This window comes from Sciurus vulgaris (genome assembly GCF_902686455.1).
Source record: "Sciurus vulgaris genome assembly, chromosome: 2".
NCBI classification, from domain to species: domain Eukaryota; kingdom Metazoa; phylum Chordata; class Mammalia; order Rodentia; family Sciuridae; genus Sciurus; species Sciurus vulgaris.
In genome coordinates, this window is record NC_136462.1 from 96,815,766 (window position 1) to 96,838,200 (window position 22,435).

At 37.4% G+C, this 22,435-nt stretch overlaps 1 protein-coding gene across 3 annotated transcripts in view; it reads left to right on the forward strand.

Annotated features, from left to right (window-relative positions):
• Positions 1-22,435, forward strand: part of SLC12A1 (solute carrier family 12 member 1) — an 82,309-nt gene that overhangs the window by 50,565 nt on the left and 9,309 nt on the right. For all 3 annotated transcript variants that reach the window (XM_079126143.1, XM_079126141.1, XM_079126142.1), the window contains exons 18-23: positions 1,246-1,386; positions 3,932-4,038; positions 8,207-8,289; positions 16,893-17,036; positions 20,765-20,896; positions 21,088-21,199. In XM_079126143.1, the coding sequence (XP_078982269.1) occupies positions 1,246-1,386; positions 3,932-4,038; positions 8,207-8,289; positions 16,893-17,036; positions 20,765-20,896; positions 21,088-21,199 (719 nt within the window). The remainder of the gene's footprint in view (positions 1-1,245; positions 1,387-3,931; positions 4,039-8,206; positions 8,290-16,892; positions 17,037-20,764; positions 20,897-21,087; positions 21,200-22,435) is intronic.

Here is a 22,435-nt window from a genome sequence, read left to right on the forward strand (position 1 = left end):
CACCTCTCAGACAGAGGAGGTACCTTATTATGACTACTTAACCCATGAAAAAAGGGAGTTTATCCCCATGTCCAGAATAAGATTTCAAAGAGCAGAAATAATCAATTACCTCCAACATGGCCAGGTTGATTTCAGATCAGTTCTGTCTGGTCACAAAGCCTGGACTCTTTTTCATATATCCCCATGCCTTTTCTCTCCCACCAAAGCTCCTCTAAGACTGTCACTCCAAGTGCGGCTTAAGGACCAGCAGCAGTCACGTGACCTGGACCCGAATTAGAAATGCAGAATCTTGAGCCCCATTCTAGACCCAAGACGCACTTCATCAAAATCCCAAGTGATTCATATGAAATCCAAGACATGTGAACAAAACCAAATCTCTCTATGAACTGAAAGAATTTCCAGGGAAAATAATAGATTTGTCTGTCGGGCACACGTTAGATAATTGGAAATGCCATTTGAATTGAAATGAAGCATAAGAAGAAAAGAGCTAGCTTGGACCTTTAAGGAAGGAGAAACAAGAATAAAAATTTTAGTTAAAAATCTTGAAATTATGAAATGCCTTCACTACCATCACAACAAGTGTCCTTGTCTCTGACCTTTTCTGCTTTTCTTGTATCATAGATAAGTGAACTTTTGTTCCCACTCATTCACTGAGTTAGAAGGAAATGTGAATATATTCGAGTAGAAGTCTGTCAACATTATACAGGGAAAAGTGGTACAAGGGTATTCTTGCCACACAAAAAAAGCAGTGCATCAACCTAACAAGGTTATCAAGATGTACAGTTCATGACAGGATTTGCAGCTTACCGTGGTCTGGCTCCCAAGGGCTCTGTCCATTTCTTGAAACTGGGCTCTAGCTGAGATTTCTTTGATGTTCCTAAAAGTGGTTCCCACTATTGAGTCAAAGGTTGAATCATGCATTTATCCTGAGTATCTTCAATCACATTTTGAATATTTTCTTATGTGTCATGATGCCCTCTGCTTTCTCTTTCATTCAGCAGGATTCAGTTAATTAAGCAGGTATTAATAAGCCTAGACTTTTGGGTGGGGGGGAGTGAATGTGAGCAACACAGGTCCTTTCCAAAAGGTTGAATCTGCGTGAACTCCATTTAGGGAGGTGTTTTTCCCTCTTCCCCATTTCTTAACTCAAAAGGGCATTGCTAGTTATTTTTATCCTTTAGAAAACAACAGCAGTGTGATGTACAATAGCAAGGCTGCTAACCAATATTTCATTGTATCGTACAGGGACCGCGCAAGCTGTGTGTTAAGGAAATGAACAGTGGCATGGCTAAAAAACAGGCCTGGCTTATAAAGAACAAAATCAAGGCTTTCTATGCCGCAGTGGCAGCAGACTGCTTCAGAGACGGTGTCCGAAGTCTCCTTCAGGTAAGGCTAGCACTGAGGGAATGAGCACAGAGGTAAAAGGTAATTAGCACTCCCTGTTAATGAAGCTCCTAAAGCGAATGGCTGCAGTCAGGCAGCCCAGCATCAGAGATTAATGCAGATGGTTAAGGAATTCATTCCGAGTTCCTGGGGATAGACAAAACTAGAACAAAAGCAGAGAGGTTCTATTACAGTGAACTAGGAATGACACACTGGAAACAGAAAACGAGGTTGCCTTTGGCCACCGCATACATTCTGTCCCATACTTATTGAAATGTAAATTTGTTCTGGTGGTTGAGGATATTCAGGATCCTATTAAAACTTCAAACTGTTTTTGCATCTCATACTGCATATTGCAATGCTCAAGTCAGGCATTCTTTTTCTTTTTTGTAAATGGCGTGAGGGCAGCTGCTAGACTCAACTAAATGAAAGCATGGTGATCAGGGCAGAAAAATCTCCCTATCCTCCTGAATTATTTCCGGAATGTTGAATAAAATATAATAATATCTGTAGCTCGACATTAAAGCCTACAGTTATCCACATTTTCCCCCTCGCTCTTCCCCTTTCCATCTTCTTCTTTACCTCTTCAGTAGTAAATACATAAAATCTTTCTGTAGTTCCCATCTCTATAGTGTAGGGTGCAAAAAAAAAAAAAAAATCCTAAACAATTCAAGTGACTCTCAATCCAAGTATTGGGCTTGGCTTTCTAAACATTTTGGCTTTAATTCAATTGAAAAACCCCAATTCTATGTATACCAATTGAAGTGTTTGGCTTTCAGAGTTGCCATAGTTAGGAGTGTCAGAATTCAGGAGTGCATCCAGGTAACTCTGATGTTTATGTGGGCAAGAGAAAAAAAATACTTGTTAAGCAGTAATATTTTGGAGATTAAGGGTATTTGATGCATTCCTGACTCAAATGTGCCCAAAGAGTAATTGCAAAGTAGCTGCACATGCAGAGAACTCTTTCTGAAAGGCCTGTTATCCACAATAAGCTTCTTTTCTTTTCATCTATTATTAATCTTCTAAAGCATGGAAATAGGTGTTGTTGCAAAAGCTGATTTCTCTTTGAGTAGTAAGTTACTTTGCAGTAGCTCTTGGTTAAATATCTTGGGAAGGTTATATATTTAATATAAAGTGACCACAGAAGATTTGTAAAATGTAAAAAAATATTTCATCTGGGAATGGGAATACAGGCATAGAGTAAGAGCAGGAAGACAAAAGACACAGGCATGGAAAAGAATTCTTAGATTAGTCCAGAATAAATGGTAAAAAATATGAGCATGCATAAATTCACATGAATTTCTTCAAATAAATGTGGAGTACAGAGGGGTCATGGCAGAAGGGCAAGATAGAGTAGCACTGAAGTTAAACACTGCCAGTTGCACCATTTTGAATAAAGTCTTCTTTGTATCTAAGTTACAGTGCAAATGACCATATCCCAAGACTGTAGCTAAAAGACAATATCCCATACTGCTGTATACATGCCAAGGGCCAAAATGGCTCCAAGGAACTCTTGGGCTTTCTGTGCATTTCTAAGAGCAGTCTACCCAATGCGTTGGAGGCAAAGCTTATTCCAGGGGCCCTCCCTTAATGACTATCTGTTTCCTTTTATTACTGTCTCTTTTAACACATCCAACTGTCATTACTTTGACTCTCGACACATGCCAGAATGGCCTTCTTCACTCCCACTGCTCTCCTTATCTTTACTGGTCAGCATCTAACCAAGCTCCAAGACTCAGAACAAACGCCACCTCTCCCACAAAGCTGCCTGTGACTCCTCAGCTGGAATTCAAGTTTGGCTTCCTTATGAGTCCCTTCTACATTTGCACTTATATTACAATTATTTGTATATACCTTGTCTCCTCCATCTTATTCTAAGCTTCTTAATGCCAGTGAATATACTTCATTATCTCTCACAGCACCTAACATATCACTTTGCAATTAATAGATACTTCATAATATTGACAAATTAAATCTGATTAACTGGGAGCCATATCCTGTCATCTAATGGGGGGATGAAATTTCTAATGTGGAATGTAACTATTAATGATATCATTGTGCAAGAGGATTAGATTTTGGGAACAAAGTACAGTCATTCTTCAATAAATAATATGAGAGGTTTCAGTGATCCTTGTATATAAGAATTTCCCAAACATGAATTTTATTGCTAATGACATTATGGATATAACAGGTGGAAATGGTCTTTGAACCACTAAGTTATAATATTCATACCAACAGTTAAACTGGCCCTTACTTGATTTTAAATTATTGAACCATTTTAATGAGTATGTCAGAAGAAATGCAAATGACTGCTAATTTAGAAAAGCTACATTTCTGTCATCTAAAATCCATTTATGGCTGAGATGATTTAGAACTAATCTTTCTATTTTATGCATGGGTACAGGCATGAAGGACATGCACTAAAATGTAATCTAATCTTCAGAATCTTCAGAACATTACTTCAGTGCTCTTTGGACATTATTTTTCATTTGTAGTGGTAGTTTTCCGGTGCAGTAGGATTGCCCATGTGTTTATGTCCTCTGTTTAGGCCTCAGGCTTAGGAAGAATGAAGCCAAACACTCTGGTGATTGGATATAAAAAAAACTGGAAGAAAGCTCCCTTGACAGAGATTGAGAACTACGTGGGAATCATACAGTAAGTGATGGCTTTCAGGAAGAGTTCTTGTTTATAATGCACTAACCGGGTAGTACATAACCTGTACTGCACAGAACACTGTTGTACCAGATTAAATTGCCCGAAAAGAGCACATTCTCCTGGTCCTTTCAACTCTTTACCAAAGTAAAAAATAAAAACAAAAACAAATAAAAAAACACCACGAATAAGAACTGGAGAGACATAGAATGTCAGAGAAAGCTGAGGGAAGAGGGTAACATGAGTGTCAAAGAAAAAGGTTAACTGCGTAGAGCTATAACCTTAAAGTCTATTTACAAGATTAATTAAGAAAAAAAAAGGAAAATTCTGATGGATGCTACAACATGGATGAAACTTGAAAACATTATGCTAAGTGAAATGAGCCAGAAACAAAAAGGATGAAAATCAATTACATGATTCCACTTGTAAAAAAAAAAAAAAAAAAAGTATTGTAATCCAAGGAGAAATACCAGCCCTCATTATTGTCTCATTGTGAACTTTTATAAGCGGTTTAATGAATAATATATAAAAATTTTAAATTTAAGTGTCCTAAGTAAGAGGATTACTACTTTGGTAAGCTATTGAATAAATCAATGTGGATAACTGCTGGAAAAAAAAAAAAAAAAAAAAGCAAAGGACAGTAAGGGAAGGAAGGAATTTTCCTTCAAAACACCTGGAATCTGAGATTGGTTACTACGCTCATTTCAGACTTTATATTCTGAGTGTTGTATAGTGTGCTCACTGTCCCGCAGCCCCAGATCTTTCTCTGTTGATAGAGAAATCACATATACCAGGTGCTTCTGCTACCAGGTAGCAGCATTGGTTTATGTAAAGAATGTGAGTTTTGGGTGGTATGTGAGAACTAATAGCTAAACATTTCAAGAGTCTTGGGAGAAAAATAATAATAGATCTGAAAAGACAGGCAACACCAGGCTAACATCTTTAACATGGACTTTCTCATTTAATTCTCCTAAGAAATCTTTGAAATAAGTACTATCTTGTTCCTATTATATAAGGGGAGACACTGTGAAAATTAAGAAATCTGCTAGAAAAAGTTTAGTAAGTTTACTAAGTGACCAAGGTGAGCTTCCAAACCAGAATCATACGAACTTAAAGTTCAAACACAATGACCTCAATGCTATGTAGCCTCCAGAAGTTCATGGGCATACATATAGTACCTGACTTGGTTTCTTCCTTTGAGTAAGAGAAAGTCCACAAACAGAGAGATACATTCTAGAAAGTTGAACCTTTATTCTAGGCTTGAAAATATTCAGTCAGACAAGAGGGGCAATATGAGATATTCCTAATAGCCATCTTTTGTGTCAACAATAACAGTGGAAGGTTTCCTGTGTCTGGGATCAGGCCAGGCTCTGATTTCATACCTGAGAGGTACAGCTGCACTTAAACATCCACTCCACACAGGGCAGAAATCCTCACCCCTTCAAAACAGCATGTAATGAACATTGCATTTTGTCATTATTTCAGGCAGATTTATAACAAAAGCATTCTGAGTTCTATTGAAAAGAAAGTATAAAAAAACTAACATTCATTTTCTGAAATTACATACATTACTGACAAACAAATTCACTCAATAGTCTTTCTAAAGTAAGTAACCTATGTATTAAATACATTGTATGCCAAACATATAAAGCCTGTAATCCATAGTTGCCTTCTGGCTCCTGCTGGTACTCTTAAATTCGGTAGGTAATAGCTAATCCAGGAGTTCGGGATCAGAATTTTTCCAGGATCAGCAAACAGAATTTTGACATATTTAGAATCACAATCAGTTACCAATGGGACATTTTTGGATTGGATCTGCCCTTTGATTATCCAGATTCCTCAGTAAAATTTCATATGCACCTGGGGGAACAAAAGGGATAAAGAAAATAAAATAAGTAAATAAGAAGAAATGTGTTTGAGGAGTTCATTATTTGATACAGAATTACTTGGGATTTTCTTCCAAACTCCCCACCATCCCAAACATTGTAAGATACCGAAGGAATCAAAAGCCAGTTGACCTACTGAAACCAGTAACTCTGAACCAAGGAGGCCTCTAGCTTTTACAACAAATTAGTAATTAGTCTTCTTGGTAATAAAGTTCAATGTTAAGGTGGTTCACATCTCTACTAGTATGAATCTACCTGTGTTGGTCAAATGAAATGACTTTACTAACACAGCAATGGTGTTAATATAGAAGGAAAACAATCATACATCTCTGAATTGCATTTCCCTCTCTGATTTTTTTTGTACAGTACAGTGTTATTAACTGTACTTAACACGAGGCTAGTGTTATGAGCGTATAGTATTTTTTATCATTTTTCTTTGAATAAAAGATTTTAAGTGTCTAAATAAAATTTTTTTTTTTTTTTTTTTTTTTTTTTTTTTTTGGCGGTGCTGGGAATCAAACCCAGGGTCTTGTGCATGCAAGGCAAGCATTCTCCCCAGCTCCTAAAATTCTTAAGTATGGGTTGATTTTAATTAGAATCTCTTAGTTTTTAGGTCACCCTAACAAATCACCTTAACTTCAGGCAGCTTAAGAGCACACAGTTTTGTCATCTTATAGTTCTGTGGGTTAGAAGTCTGACACAGGCCTCATTGTACCAAAATCAAAGTGTGGACAGGGCTGTGTTCCCTTCAGGAGGCTCTAGAACAAATTCTTTTCCTTGGTTTCTCAGCTCAAGAGGTTGTCCACGTGAAGGGGTGGCTCTTGGCCTCCTTCAATCTGCAAAACCAGCCATGACCAGTTAAGTTTCGATTGCATCTCATTATTCTGATGTTCACTTCAGGCTCCTAATTTCATTTTTAACTACCCTTGTGACTATAGTTGGCTCAGGTAATTGAGGATAATCTCTCCAGCCAAAAGTCCTTAAACTAATCACATCTGCCAAGTCCCTTTTGACATGTAAGGAAATAGATTTACAGATTCCAGGGATTAGGATATCCATGGGGGAGGGGCCATTATTCTGCCTAAACAAGAGTCCAAAGATTGTTTGTGTGGAATTTATTTTGTGGCAAATTGCATTAGAATTAATCTTTTGTTAAATGAAGATCATCTATAGTTTGAATTTTGAGTGGATATTTATATTACATTGCACTCATTTGTAACATTATCTGAATGTTTAGGTTGATTTTGTCTATTGGAAACTTGTTTGCCTATGGTGAAACAATCACAAACTGCATTGTTTCTGGGGGAGGGTGGCCTAATGGTAAAGGATTCTGAGTTTCAGCTCAAAAGAAGATTGAACAAGGAAACTCCCACAGAAAAAAATTTTAGAGGACTCAAATGATTAATTGGCTTCTTCCATATTTTCAACCAGAAGAAACATATGCTACAGGATCAGAGATAAAAGAAAGAGCCTTCAGTTTTCTCCCAGATGGTCTACTCTCACTTGGTTGGGTGCAGAGAAGGCACAAGAATCATCTTCAACTATATGAGATTGCTGTGAAAAGTACTGCTTCAAATGACCTGTCCAGACTCAATGGAAAAAAGGAACTGGAGACATTATTAACCACGAACTTGGTGTCAGAAATTTAGTCCTGATGAAAGGGAGGGAGGCTAAGAATTTCAAAAGTTCTTTGCAACCAGTAAACACTCTGTTCTAAATATATTAGTGATTGTTTTGCTCACTTTATAAAATATTTAGTTATTTTAAAAGTATATGACAGAGTCTTACACAAAATTCTAGTTGCTAATACTATTTGAATTGGCTGAAGAGTTAATGATTTAGTTAACTCTACCTGGAATGTTTTTTTTTTTTTTTTTTTTTTTAAGTATAAGGAGAGAATAAACAGCATCAGCATTTGGCTGAATTCTAAAGTGAATTTTGATGATTTCATGACATCCGAATCCTAGATGCAAGGTTTTGTTGTTGTTTGTTTGTTTGGTACCAGGAATTGAACCCAGTGGCATTTAACCAGTGAACCACACCCCAGCCCATTTTTATTTTTTTTTATTTTGAGACAGGGTCTCACTAATTTGCTTAGGGCCTCTCTTAGTTGCTGAGACTGACTTTGAACCTCTGATTCTCCTGCCTCACCCTCCCAAGTCCCTGGGATTACACGCATGTGCCATGCACCACTGCATTCAGCTTAGATGCAAGTTTAATATTATTCCAAAGCTTGAGTATTCGAAGATCCATTTAAAATGCTAATAAATTTGCTTCTTTTTCAGTGATGCGTTTGACTTTGAGATTGGCGTGGTCATAGTCAGAATCAGCCAAGGGTTTGACATCTCTCAGGTTCTTCAGGTGCAAGGTATGTACTTTATTCAACCAACAAATATTTAGTAAGCACCTACTATGTGCCTGACATTGCTCCAGGTGGTGGGGACAGAACAGGGCACAATATAGATAAACTCTCTGAGAGTGGTGCTTCGCTTCTGGGCTGACTCAGAAGTGCACTTCCCCAGTGTTTTTCCCACTTCTAACACAAATGGACTTTGCCCTGCTAATCAGAAATGTAGGATAATTCATGGTAGTCATCAATTTTTTTTTAATCACAAGACCACAAAGCCAGCATCAAGGAAAATAGCACCTTCAGAAAATAGCCTGCCAAATTAATTTCTGCAAAATGTTTCAGAAAATGAAGATTAATTCTTTCCTCAGAAAAACATACATTTTGCTTTTAAGAGTCTATGAACTGGTTTGTAGCTAACATGGAAATGAATCTGAATGTATCACGCTGTGAATCACTAATCTAAGTCAGAGGCATAAACACTAATTCAGATTAGTGACTCTGTTTTTTCCCTGTAGAGAATTTGGTACACTTGTTTAGTCTCAGAATTTAAACATATCCTCTTTGTGTTTGAAATAAAAAACATATTTAAAGAATTACTAAAATATTAGAATAGGACATGAATCCCTCTCTTCAACTGAACTTCACAATAGAGCCCACTGATGACACAGCACAAAGATAAGGGGATATTTTGGGGTAACTATTATGTGATAGGCATAGTGTAGGTGAAGATGCTGGGTAGATTAATAACTTGGTCTGTACGACCCACAAGAGTCACATCCTAGTAAGGGGAATGTATAAAAGGTATAAATAAAGTATTAGAGGGAAAAAAAGTTAACTCCTGAAAGGCTTCCTGGAGGATGTTTGATTTGAGATTTATTTAGAGGTTGAGTCAGAGTCAACTAGGCAATGTTGAGGGAAAGAAAAATAAGGAGGGGGTTTGGGGACAGCATTCTTGGCACATAGGAGAGCATCAGTAAGGGTTTAGACTTGGGAATATAGCAGAATGGGATACATGGGCAGAGGCAGATTCCTGTTACAGAAATGAAAAGTATATGAAGTAGACAATAATGAAATATGGGGCTGTCCCTATGAGGATCCAGACTTTATAAGCTTCATTTGTCATCTTAAAAATGTGGGCCAGATTCTGTAGATAATGAGGAACATCAAAGAGATTTAAGTGAGAGAGTAATGTGGCCAAACTTGGGTTTTAGAGTTCATACTCTTTCAGTTATATGCCACATGATTCAAAGAGGACTAGAATGGAAACAGAGAGACATATAAAAAAGATTTCTACAAAAAAAAAAAAAAGTGAGAGAATGTTTTAGTCAACTCTTTTGCTGCTGTGATTAAAAGACCCAACCGGAATAATCATAGAGGAGGAAAAGTTTATTTGAGGGCTCACAGTTTCAGAGGTCTTAGTCCATAGAACAACTGCTCCATTCCTCAGGGCTCAATGCAAGGCAAAACAACCTGGCAGAAGAGTATGGTGGAGAGAAGCAACTCACATGATGATCAGGAAGTAGAGAGAGAAATCTCCATTTCAGATAAAATATATAGTCCAAAGCCATGCCCCAAAAATCCACCCCACTCCAGCCCACCCCACTTACTTCCAGTTATCTCTCAGTTAATCCCATGAAGGGATTAATTCACTGATTGGGTTCAGCTCTCACAACCCAATCATTTCTTCTCTGAACTTTCTTGCATTGTCTCACATGTGAGCTTTTGAGGGGACACCTCACAACGAAACCATAACAGAGAAGGTTAACAGCTTGAACTAGAGATGCCTCCATAGGGATGGAGAGAAAAGGAAAGAATTGAGAACTATTTCAGAGTTAAGAGGAGCAACATGAGGAGTTGGTTGAATGTGTAGGATACAGGAAATGGAGAGGTAAAGAAAAAGTCCTTGACTGAGTGAGTGAGTGGTAGAGCTACCAATGGAGATGGGAAACGCAAGAGGAAGAGCAGGTTTAATGAGGAGATACCTGGTGAAATTTCAGATAATATCCTATGGGAAAACCTACGGGGAGTGTCCACTAGGCAGTTAATAGTTCCAGTCTCAAAGAAGTAAACTGAGTCTGAAATATAGATTTAAATATTACTGACTAAATTGCGTCCCAGGCCCCAGCCCCGCACCATGAAATTCATGTCGAGGTTCTAACCTTAGTACCTCAGAATGTTACTATATTTAGAGATAGGGTTTTAAAGATGTTATTAAGATAAACAGGGTCATGTTAGTAGGTGCTAATTCAGTATTAATAGGGTCCTTATAAAAAGAGTGTAGGAGACAGACCGAAGGGTCAGCATGTTAGGACATGGTGAGAAGACAGCAGCCTTCATGCTAGGCAAAGTGGCCTCAGAGAGAAGTCATCTCTACAGACACCTTGATCTTGGAATTCTAGCCTCCAAAACTGAGAAAATTAATATCTATTGTTTAAATCACCCAATATTTGGTGTTTTTTATACAGCAGCTCTAGCAAAGTAAAAGAGGGGACATCATAGATAAGGTGGAAATTGAAACCATAACTCTGAAAAATAGAACCCAGATTGTGTAAATTGGAGAGCTCCAAGGCATAGGAAAAGGGTCCCAGAGAAGAAATGGGAGGAGAGGAACCAGGAGGAACCAGGAGGCTGGTGTCATAGAAGCCACAGGAGTAGAGTGTTCAAAATGGGGAGAATAATCAACACTATGAAGCAGAACAGAAGAGTCCAGTAAGAAAATGAATAAAGTCTAAGTGATATGATACAGATAGTCTTAGAGCCACTTCTCTAGAGAAATAGTGTCAGCACCCATTTTGCCGTGGGTTGAGGAGAGACTATGAGATGGCAAAACAGAGAATACAACTGCAGCCAAACATTTTGAGAAGGTAGGATGTAAGGAGAGGAATGAAGTTGAGGTGATTTGTTATGGGAGATCTATAGACCTTACAATAGGAGTCCTAGCATGTGTCCAGACTGTGGAAGTGGGCACAAGCGAGTGACAGAGATTAAAAATAGAGGGAAAGATATAGACAGTTCAAGGAGTAAGATCCAAGAGAAAGAGGTAATCAAGAGAAAGGCATGAATAGAAGAGTTGGTCTGAGGAACAAGGAAAAGTGCGCCATCAAAAATTTGAGCAAAGGAAGTAAGCATTGATGATGAGGTTTGCAGATATGTGTGGTAAACCTGGGATCAGACCTTTGTCTGTTTGAGGCTACTATTCTACCTTTTAAGAAGGAGAGCTTGAGAAAGTGATGACTTACATAATAAGAGGCAATGGTGGTATCTGAGATAACGGGCATAGGGCAAGGCTATCTCCATGTACTCCTTCAAATGCCCACCATGGGGGCTGCTTGTCTCTGGTAGGACAGAGCTGACTTGGAGGGTAACAACAAAACCTAACATTAAGAAACCTGTTCTGTTACTACCCTCCCTATTTTTTATTTCAAAAAAAATTTTTTTGGCTTTTACGGTATAATGCTTTTCCATGTAAAAAATGAGAATGAAAAATATAATTTGTACTTAGATTACACATTTCCTTTGTATATCATGTTGATCTCTTCACAGTGAAAGATGTGATGTAGCTGAAAAATATTACTCCCACCCCTCACTGCTCTGTCCACCAAAATTCACCATCGATTTATTTCCATAAAGCAACACAGCCACCAAATTTTGTGGCATTTCTCAAAGAACCCTAGCAGTGAACTGCATCCCCTTTTAATTTCCCAAGGGATGTATCCTATTTAAATCAACTTTGATGTTTGAAATATTTCTGCTTCTTAGTCAAGAAAGGGAAAATACAGTCAGATGCTAATAAAATAATTATAAGTAACAACTATCTAGGGTAAACAAAAGAGAAAACAATGTTACACAAATACATGAAGAACATTTGGAAAAACAACAGCATAATGATAGAAATTAACTTCACACCACAGTTCCATGCATTATTTTGAAGTTTGTGGAATTTATGACCCAAATCTCATTTTAGATTTTGAATTGGAAGAAATAAGCTTGTGCTTCATTATATTATACTGTAATATAGGGCTTAATAAGAGCCTGATAAATCTTAAGTATTGCATTATACTATGTTAATGATTATCATCATAGCTTTTCCAATGCAGGCACAACAGTGTCATCACAGATTATAATTTAAAGGAAATATTAGCAATGCAGAGTGCCCATATACTGCAGTTAATAAAGCAGTGAATAGAAATCAGCTTTATAGGTAATTTACCCACTAATGACAATTATTTCTATACTGTGTCACAGGCGTATATGAAAAGAATAACTTTTCATATAAATAAGATCAGTATGCATAACATTCTAACTTGTACACTGTAGCATCTCCCCCAATATTGATGACTCATAATTTCTCTTAATAAATTAATTTATTATCTGACAACACATAAAAAAATGCAGAATTTCATATTATTCACTTCCAAGGGTATTTAGCAGATTTGCCAACTACAACAAAGAGTCCAAATTGTACTGATAGGAAATGAAGTGATGAAACGTGATTTGCAATATATTGTGGTCAAGTATTCTGTGTAAGCACTGCACGATTTATGACCATCTCAGAGCACGGTGATACTGCTGTGTCTGATCGAGTGGCTTAGCAAAATAAAGACAGATGGCAGTGTAGTAAATAATTACTTGATTGGAAGGCAACCACTGCAGGATTGCTTCCTGCCTTCAATTCAACTAGACTTCACCTGGGGTTCGGCACATTGATTCATATGAGCATTTATGGCTTTGAGTTGATTGACCAAGGAAAGAATCATGATTTAATAATTAATAAAGAGAAAAAATGCTGTAAAATGGGAGGGGATGTGATTCCCCAGTGGGTTTCTCTGCTCTACCTTCTGCTGTCAGATAATTGACTGCTCTCTATCCTTAAGATTTAAAGCAGATGGTAATTTGAGGCCACTGCCCATTTCTGAAAGACATCTTTTTTTTTTTTTTTAATTTATAAAAACAGAGACTGATAGAATATTTTGAGGCAATTTTGACAACAAAATTGATTTTCAAAATATAGGCACTCCAACTGGTTATCATATAATCAATTTATGAAGCACTTGAAAATAGAGTAACTACTGTTCAAAGCAGTTTGGGCATTTGCATCAAGATATGGCTCAGGAATCACTCTTTGTTCTCACTCTGAGAATTGTTTGGGGTATGTATTAAGAAACAGGGCCTACCAATGAAGAAGAAAGTAAAGAGGGGTACACACTAAAATTGGAAGCACCAGGCTTGATCAACTAGCCGCACAGCCTTGGACAAATCACTTGAACTCTCTGAGCCCAAGTTGCCTTTTTAGCAGAATGGAGAGACTAACATCAGCTCTGCCTATACCCTAGCATAGGTATCAAATGAGACACAATGTGGAAAGTGCTGTATAATTTGTGAACATTAAAATGTGGTAGTGATGGGGGAAGGTTGTAGTGATGGAATAAATATTCTTTGTCAACCTAGTGGAAATCAATTTATATCTGTCCATTCATTATCCCTTGGCTTGCTCTCCACGTGATTAAGGGTATGTTTTGTGAATCAACTGGCCAGCATTCCTGTTGAAAGAAACATTTTGACAAAGTCTACTCTTGATTTCCCATGCAAACAGAGGTATAAATTACACCAGATAGATAATTCAGAAGAACAGATAATCAAAACATCACTTCTGTTTAGCACTGAAATGTGAGAAGTGGGGAGTGCACAGAAGGAGGCCTTAGATCATCTACAAAGTGAATAATTAAGAATTAACTCTAGTAAGAACTTGCAAAATCACCGTGCAAGTGGGAATCGCACCACCATGTGGATCTAGAAATCCAAGATGGCAAAGCAGGCCATTTCAGATTCTACAGTAGACTCTGTCAGCCTCTGTCTCTACAGCCTTTGAGGGAACTATTGAATCTAAAGCATTCAAGCAAAATTTGTTTTTGTCACTCAGGCTGGGATCTTTCAGTTTGCTCTGTCCACAGCCCATCCCGGGCTGTGGACATACCTTCAAGCAAACTGTTGGAGCAGCTCCCAGTTTGCTCAGACAGCTGACTCCTTTACAAAAGAGGATTTATCTTTTTTCCTTCTTTGTCCAAACTAGAGGACAAAGAGCATGGCAATTAGTGGCTAATCACAGGGTATGCTGGAGCCTGCCAGAAAAAGAAAAGAGAATTCTCTCCCCAGGGCAGCCCTTACATTTGCCCCCAAAGAAGCTCACAAATAAGCACCTTCCAGAGGATTGCAAAAAGGTTACCCCCACTACCCTAAGCTGGGCCTCTGTTTTATCCCAAAAGACTGGATAACACAACTAGGGTGCTGTCACCCAGAGCAGCGACAGCAAAGTCCGACTGCCAATGCTCTACTCTGGGCCAGCCTCCCATATATATCCACATTTGTAAAGTCCTCCTTTTAAAATGACATGTTTGAGGGGTTATCATTTTGGGTGATTAGCTTGGCATTACACTGTTTCTGAAAGTGTTCTAAATTTATCCAATGATGAAGAGGTGAAGGTTAACAAAACAACTGTGAAGTACTAGTAGTTGGCATAAGAAGGTCGTCATGGTGGGAAGCATAGACTTGAAATCAAGCTGATCTCTTTGCATTTGAATGCTATAACGTGCTAGGTGATGTCAGATGAGTTACTTAACCTTGTAAGCCTCAGTTTCTTCATCTATAAAATGAGGATAATAATAGTAACTATCTCAGAGTTGTTTGAGAAGGAATAAAATTCAACGCAGTCCCTGTTACCCCAAAGCTGTTAACTCTCAGGCTTTTGAAAAGACTCCATTTGCTTTGCTTAAGTAGGGCCATTTCCAGAAGTTGCATAAATATACTATAGGATATACCCACTGTTCTGTTCTGTAAGAAGTACCAAAGTGCTATGCAAAAACAGTATTTTTTTTTCTTTTTGCAAAACTAATAGGGTGAGAAAGGGTTACAATTTTCCATTTCATGTATAGGAAATCTGAGGCATAAAAAAGTAAATGACTTGCCTAATGTCACACAAAGCCAGCTGCAGAGCCGTAATGGGTCATGACCCCACTGTAGTGCAGCTTGTCTTCACCTTTCAACATCAGGGGTAAGCAACTTCTGTCTGAGCTCTAATACCATCAGCCTAATTTCCCAGGTTTTCTATAGCTGCTGGTCTTGAGAACCTTTGAAGCTTTGGGGAAATCACATGGGCGATTTGACCTTAAATCTCGTGCCACTGGCAAAAGATTAATTGCTAAGACCTGGAAAGGGGCCAGACAATTCTGTGTAGCTGAATAACAGCATCGTCTAGGGATGTGACTATCCTGACAGATTTAGTTAGTACATAATTGATAAATCTAGAGTTTGTATAGCTTCTCTTCACCGATAGATAAGGCAACAGGCTTGACATTTACAGAAGCCCTACCAGTGTTTTGTAACACTGAATCTATGTTTTCTACCCCTTCCCTTGGAGCACTGCTCATTTTCTAAGTCTCTGTTCTCCGCAGGCAATAAGAAAAGGACATCTGACAAGAGTGCCACCTTGCCCGGATGTAAGCAAGAAGCCTGCTCTGCTTAGCACTGTCACATGACTTCTTTGAAAATCCCATTTACCTTGGTCCAGGGCAGGTTGAGGTCAAAGAGGGATTCAACGTATTACATAGTAGTGATATTTCATTTCAATCAGAATCCAATAAAGATAAAAGGCAGCCAGACACAACATCAAAGCTTGGAGAGTGGGCCTAAACCTTGGGCAGGAAATTTTGCACAGCTTGACTCTTGTTTCAGACTCCAGTGTCGTGAGAGATTTTTCAGCAGTCTGAACTCTGACAGGCACACAGAAACCTCCGATTTTATTGCTATGACTTTGGTCACCCATTCCACAAAGCATTTTACTTAACAGAAGCATTTGGTGCTGGATATTTTCCACTGCAATTTGTATTCAGAGTTCATAGAGGTTTATTATGAGATTTGATTATCTTATGTTAACTCTTGGTCTCCAGTTTATATGTTTCAATTCAGATGGCATTGTTGGGTGTCTGATATATACCCAGTGTGCTTCTATAATTCTGTCACTTCCAGTTTTAAAACATCTGACCCAGTAGCTTAGGTCAACAAATCAGTGGCTTACAGTATGGAAGATCTTATACTGGGTTGGGTGGTGATTAAGGAGGACCTTAATATATACATATATTTCTATTGTACTAAGGATTGAACCCAGGGACTCTACCACTGAGCCACATCCCCAGCCTTTTTATATTTTAATTTTGAGACAGGGTCTTGCTAAATTGCTTAGGATCTCACTAAGTTACTGAGACTGGACTTAAACTTGTAATCCTCCTGCCTCAGCCTCCTGTGTTGCTGGGATTACAGGCATGTGCCACCGTGCCAGGCAGGAGGAAATTAAATTGTCTCTTTTGTCCTCACAAATAAAAACCCAATGACATCATGTATTATAACTTAATATATAAAACTATTTTTTCTGAGCCATTTGTTATTACTTTATGAATAAAATTTATTGTAATACATTACTTTTTAGTAATCATTCAGAAAAAACAAGTTTTTATAAATAATCATTTTATTACTGATATACCATTTTAAATACTAAAGTTGTTTATAGGATTGTTCTTGGAAACTTTGTTCCTGTGAGTTAAGTAGTTGATTCTGCCTCCTTTCATTAGATGAATTAGAGAAGCTGGAACAGGAGAGGCTGGCACTGGAGGCCACCATCAAAGACAATGAGCAGGAAGAAGGAAGTGGGGGAATCCGAGGCTTGTTTAAAAAAGCTGGCAAGTTGAACATTACTAAGTCAACCCCTAAAAAAGGTAAGTTCTTTTAATAATTTGCAAAATTTCAAAATGAGCCATTATTTGAGCATCTGTAAAGAGTCAAAAGTCAGTATCTAAAACTTTCATGGCACTGAATATAGGGAAGAACTAAAAGATTTCTTTCAAGAAGATAGTATGAATAAAAGGTAGAAGCCTTTGTCATTTATCAACATCACTAAGTATTTTGTATGATCTTGCTGTAAAGAAATTATTTAAAAATAGTAAAATTTGATTTTGGAGTTAAACTGTACTTAGGCAGATTGAGTGACTTAAAATAGAAATGTCTTAGTTGAGATGGAAAGAGTATAGAAATTTAAGAACCTATTTTATCTATATCCACCTTACCTTGTAGATATTTCAGTGGACTTAGAGTTGGTGTATACAGGTAAATGAGGGGTCCACCTAAAACCCTAATTTCAAAAGAGACATTTTTATCACAAACTTCACTGATACTAATTACTATCTGTAGATTTTGGTTGAGTGGTAGACTTATCTCTGAATGTCACAGGGACAGAGGACCAAAGGATGGATGAGATAGTTACAAATTTTATAAATAAGTGATTGAAAAGTCTGTTATTTTTTGAAAATAGCTTGCTTTCCAAAACACTGCAGGTTTGAGTTTAATGAGGTCCACAGTGACCTCTGCTGGTAGAAAACCAGAATTTAACATGCTTTTCTTCATGCACAAGTATTCTAGTGACTGAAGTCATGCACTAGGAAAGATCATCTCTCTGGGAGGGTCTCCAAGTCAAATAGCAAGATCCAAGTTGGAACTTAGCAGGCTTTTGGTACAGATTGAAAAAAATCTGATTGAAAAAAATCAACCCTTTAAAGAGGCCACCTTCTATCCTGTAAATGGTTTGGCTCTGTTTGCTTGTCTTCCTACTATAGCCCAAGGATAAAATTTCATGTGTAATATAACATTTTTATATGTTTACAGAAAATGATGGGAAATACAAATATAATCCCACCTAAAATACTAGAGTTACTTTTGGGTTCCTGGGCTATCCCAGGGGCATGGGAGCACTTGCTACTCACTACCCACCTTTAAATGACACTTGCCACAAAAATAATGTGGTTGAATCTAAAGTTGGAGCTTCATCAGGACTTTCAGGGTGCAAAAATTAGAATAATACTCTTTTTGAATGCTAACTCCTACTACCTTCTTTCCTTTCCTTTTTTTTTTTTTTTTTTTTAACCAAGGCTTGAACCCAGGGGCACTCAACCACTGAGTCATATCCCAGACTTTTTTACATTTTATTTAAAGACAGGGTCACACTGAATTGATTCAGGGCCTCACTATGTTGCTGAGGCTGGCTTTGAACTGGGGATCCTCCTGCTTCAGCCTCCTGAGCCACTGGGATTACAGGCATGCACTACTATGCCTGGCTTCCTTTTCTATTGTTTGGTTTATTGGTGACAAAAGTAGCTTATCCATTAAATATGCTCTATTAAGTGATATAGTTGATAAAGCAATGGAAAATTCAAACATCAGAGCCCAATACTGTCCCCTTTAAAATCCTGAGGGGGAAATGTTGATGTCCTCATTAATGAAAGCAGGACTTGTTATTTGCTCTGGAAGCCTGTTTCTACATCATAATACTTGTTTTGGCAAAAAATGTACTCTGCTGAAAGTCAACATGTCTCAGTGTTCAGAAAAGTAAAATCATAATGTTATGCACTGTTTTCAGTACCTAAAAGTTCAAACACAACTCTAAAGTGGGCCCATTCATTACTCTGGGCTTTAGGTGGCTGACAAATCTTTGGAGTTCTAGATCAAGACTAAGCTTGCCTCTGGGCACTCATAATGACTCCTCTGGATGCTTTGATTTGTATGTAAGTGAGGGCAGAGTTTGGTTCATTCTGCAAATAAATTTACTTTTTCCTCAGCAGTCCTAAGGATATAGAAACAATATAAGATAATTGCTTCGGAACTGACAGGCCCAAAACATGGAAACAGAAAGACAGAACAAAACATCTTCAGAACCTCTTAGATCAGAGAGGAAACTCTGAAGAGGCTGTCAGGTCTATGCTAAGCACTACACTGACACCACCTCTTTGAAATGGAGCAATGAAGTCACAATTTTCAAATGCAAGGAAATGAGAAATAGTATATACTGCATGGCAAAGAAACTCCTACTGCCAAATAGGAACAAGGGTACTGTTCAAAACACTGGTCTGGTTCCCTGGCACACTTTCACTGTATCCATGTCAGGGCAGAAATTGTATTTCAAAATTGTTTTAAGTATATATACCCTTAATTATAACTCAAGTATTTTCTCTTTCCATGTTTCCTGGCTTTTTTCATCTCATTCGCAAAGATTCAAATAGCTCATGTGACTTTACCTTAGCTCCACAAGACTCCTTGAAAAGAACACAGAAGAGTGAACCAAGCCAATAATAGAACCAAATAGAGTTTAAGATTCACATCATCTCTAGCAAACCTTATAATCCAGACCATCATGGAATTTACACCAAAACTGCTTAAATGAACGAATTCTCCAACAAAAAGTATTTCTGATTCTCTTGCTTATTTCTAGAACAACCAATCACCATATGTCCTACTTTCAAGTAAATTTGAAAATATTATTAAGTAGATTGATTTCTGAGGTTTAGCAAAGTTGGGATAGTTTGGCTACTATATCAAATTATTGAGCATTGATACCTGTCTAAATAATAATTTCACTCTGAGATAGATTACTAAGGATCTGAAAATAACCCCCTGCTTTATAATGAAAATTATAATCATAAAATCAATATCAAATTTACTATTGAAAGTGATTTAAATTGTGGGAGTCAATTTTTTTCTCCACTCTTGGGAAAATAGAATTCACTATTTATAAGTATAAAAAAACAAAAATTTGTGACCTTTCCTCTATTTTCATCAATAGTTTATTGGAGAGTTATTTTGTTTGTGTCCTCAAAAGACAAATACATGCACCACTTTCTTTTTTTTTTTATTGTAAACAAATGGGATACATGTTGTTTCTCTGTTTGTACATGGAGTCAAGGCATACCATTTGTGTAATCATAAATTTACATAGAGTAATGTTGTTTGATTCATTGTTATTTTTTTCCTTTCCCCCCACCCCTCCCACCCCTCTTTTCCCTCTTTACAATCCTTCCTTCTTCCATTCTTGCCCCCCTCCTTAACCCTAACCCTAAACCTAACCCTAACCCTAACCCTAACCCCTCCCACTCCCCATTATATGTCATCATCCGCTTATCAGCGAGATCATTTGTCCTTTAGTTTTTTGAGATTGGCTTATCTTACTTAGCATGATATTCTCCAATTTCATCCATTTGCCTGCAAATGCCATAATTTTATCATTCTTTATGGTGGAGTAATATTCCATTGTATATATATATATATATACCACAGTTTCTTTATCCATTCATCAATTGAAGGGCATCTAGGTTGGTTCCACAATCTGGCTATTGTGAATTGAGCAGCTATGAACATTGATGTGGCTGTGTCTCTGTAGTATGCTGATTTTAAGTGCTTTGGGTATAGGCCGAAGAGTGGGATAGCTGGGTCAAATGGTGGTTCCATTCCAAGCTTTCTGAGGAATCTCCATACTGCTTTCCAGAGTGGCTGCACTAATTTGCAGCCTCACCAGCAGTGTATGAGTGTACCTTCTTCCCCACATCCTCGCCAACACCTATTGTTGCTTGTGTTCTTGATAATCGCCATTCTACATGCACCACTTTCTCTTTCATTTCAGACAGTGGCATTAACACAATCCAGTCGATGCATGTGGGGGAATTCAACCAGAAACTGGTGGAAGCCAGCACTCAGTTTAAAAAGAAACAAGGGAAAGGCACAATGGATGTCTGGTGGTTGTTTGATGATGGAGGTAAAAACTTCCAGAATGTACACTAGGGAGCAGAATTCCTATCTCAATAAATTTAACAAACTGACGGGAAGATAAATGAAAATGGTACCTGTTAAAATAACATTTTTGAGTTCTCGAATGTTGTAAATTTCTGAAGACCTATATTCTTAGATATACCCATCCTTTCCATCATAATTTATTCTTCATTCCAGGGTTAACACTTCTTATCCCCTACATCTTGACTCTCAGAAAAAAATGGAAAGACTGTAAATTAAGGATCTATGTTGGAGGGAAGATCAATCGCATTGAGGAAGAAAAAATTGCGTAAGTAGTTTACCGCTCACATGTTTGGTCATTTCAGAAGTTTATCTGTCAATTCTTTAATTCTAAGAGCTTTAAGTATGCTTGAGGCACAATAGATTTATAAACAAAGTCATCATGATAGGCCTTATCTTTGATTTTTTTGGCCAATAAATTATTTGCATAATTTTTCTAATCACTGTCTTCAAGTCCTCTTATCCCCTGCCACAAATGTCTCCAGAAAAGAATTTGGGAGTGTCATTATCTTGCATAATGTTTATTTTGTTCTGACAAGTAAGTGCATCCAAGAAAGGATATATTATTTGGTACTTGGAATTGAACCCAAAGACACTTTGCCACTTAGCAAATTCTATAGTTCCTTTTAATTTTTAATTTTGAGACAGGGTCTCACTAAGTTACTCAGGATTTCACTACTGAGGGTGATCTTGAACTTGGCATACTCCTGCCTCAGCCTTCCAAGTTGCTGGTATTATAGGAGTGCACCACCACATCCTGCTAAAAAAGAGAGATTCTAAAAGAATGTGTGTGCTGGTGTTTCTTCTGGGAGATTCCAAACCTGCTAATTCATGACAATCAGTCATAACACAGCACATGTAAAAGAGAACTAAATTGAAAGTATACATATGGGTCCTAGCTCCAATCCTGCTACCAAGGAGCTGTAGGACTTTCCAACAGTCACTAAACATTACCTGTGTCCCAGTTTCTTGTTTATAGTTTGAAAAAGTTTAAATACGTGACTGTTGAGAATCCTCCTAATTAAAAAAGAAAGAAAACTTCCCACAGTGTATCTCTGTGTATATTCAGTAATTTAGCAACTGAGAGCTGATATACCATCTTGACCGGAACATATTTAGAAACCTCTAGTGGAAATCTGGAGCATCATCTTCAGCAGCTTTTGGTCCTTCATGCATGTTTGAGTCCTGAGCCCTGGGACTTCCATAACTCACAAAATAATGACAGGACATTAATACAGTAATTTTTCATATTTTCTTCTCCTTTTTAGAAGGATGTAATTATGATGTGCATATACACATCATATATTAGTGAGTATATAAATACTCATATTAGTGAATATATAAATATGTTAATATATTTATTTTTAATTAAAACAATAGTTTGTACATTAATATTACATATTTAATTTCTCTTAAAAAGTCATGTTAAAATGAAAACTAATATGTCCATAATAATTTCAATTTCTTAAAACTTTCAGTATCTTACTGGGGCAGTTGATAAAAT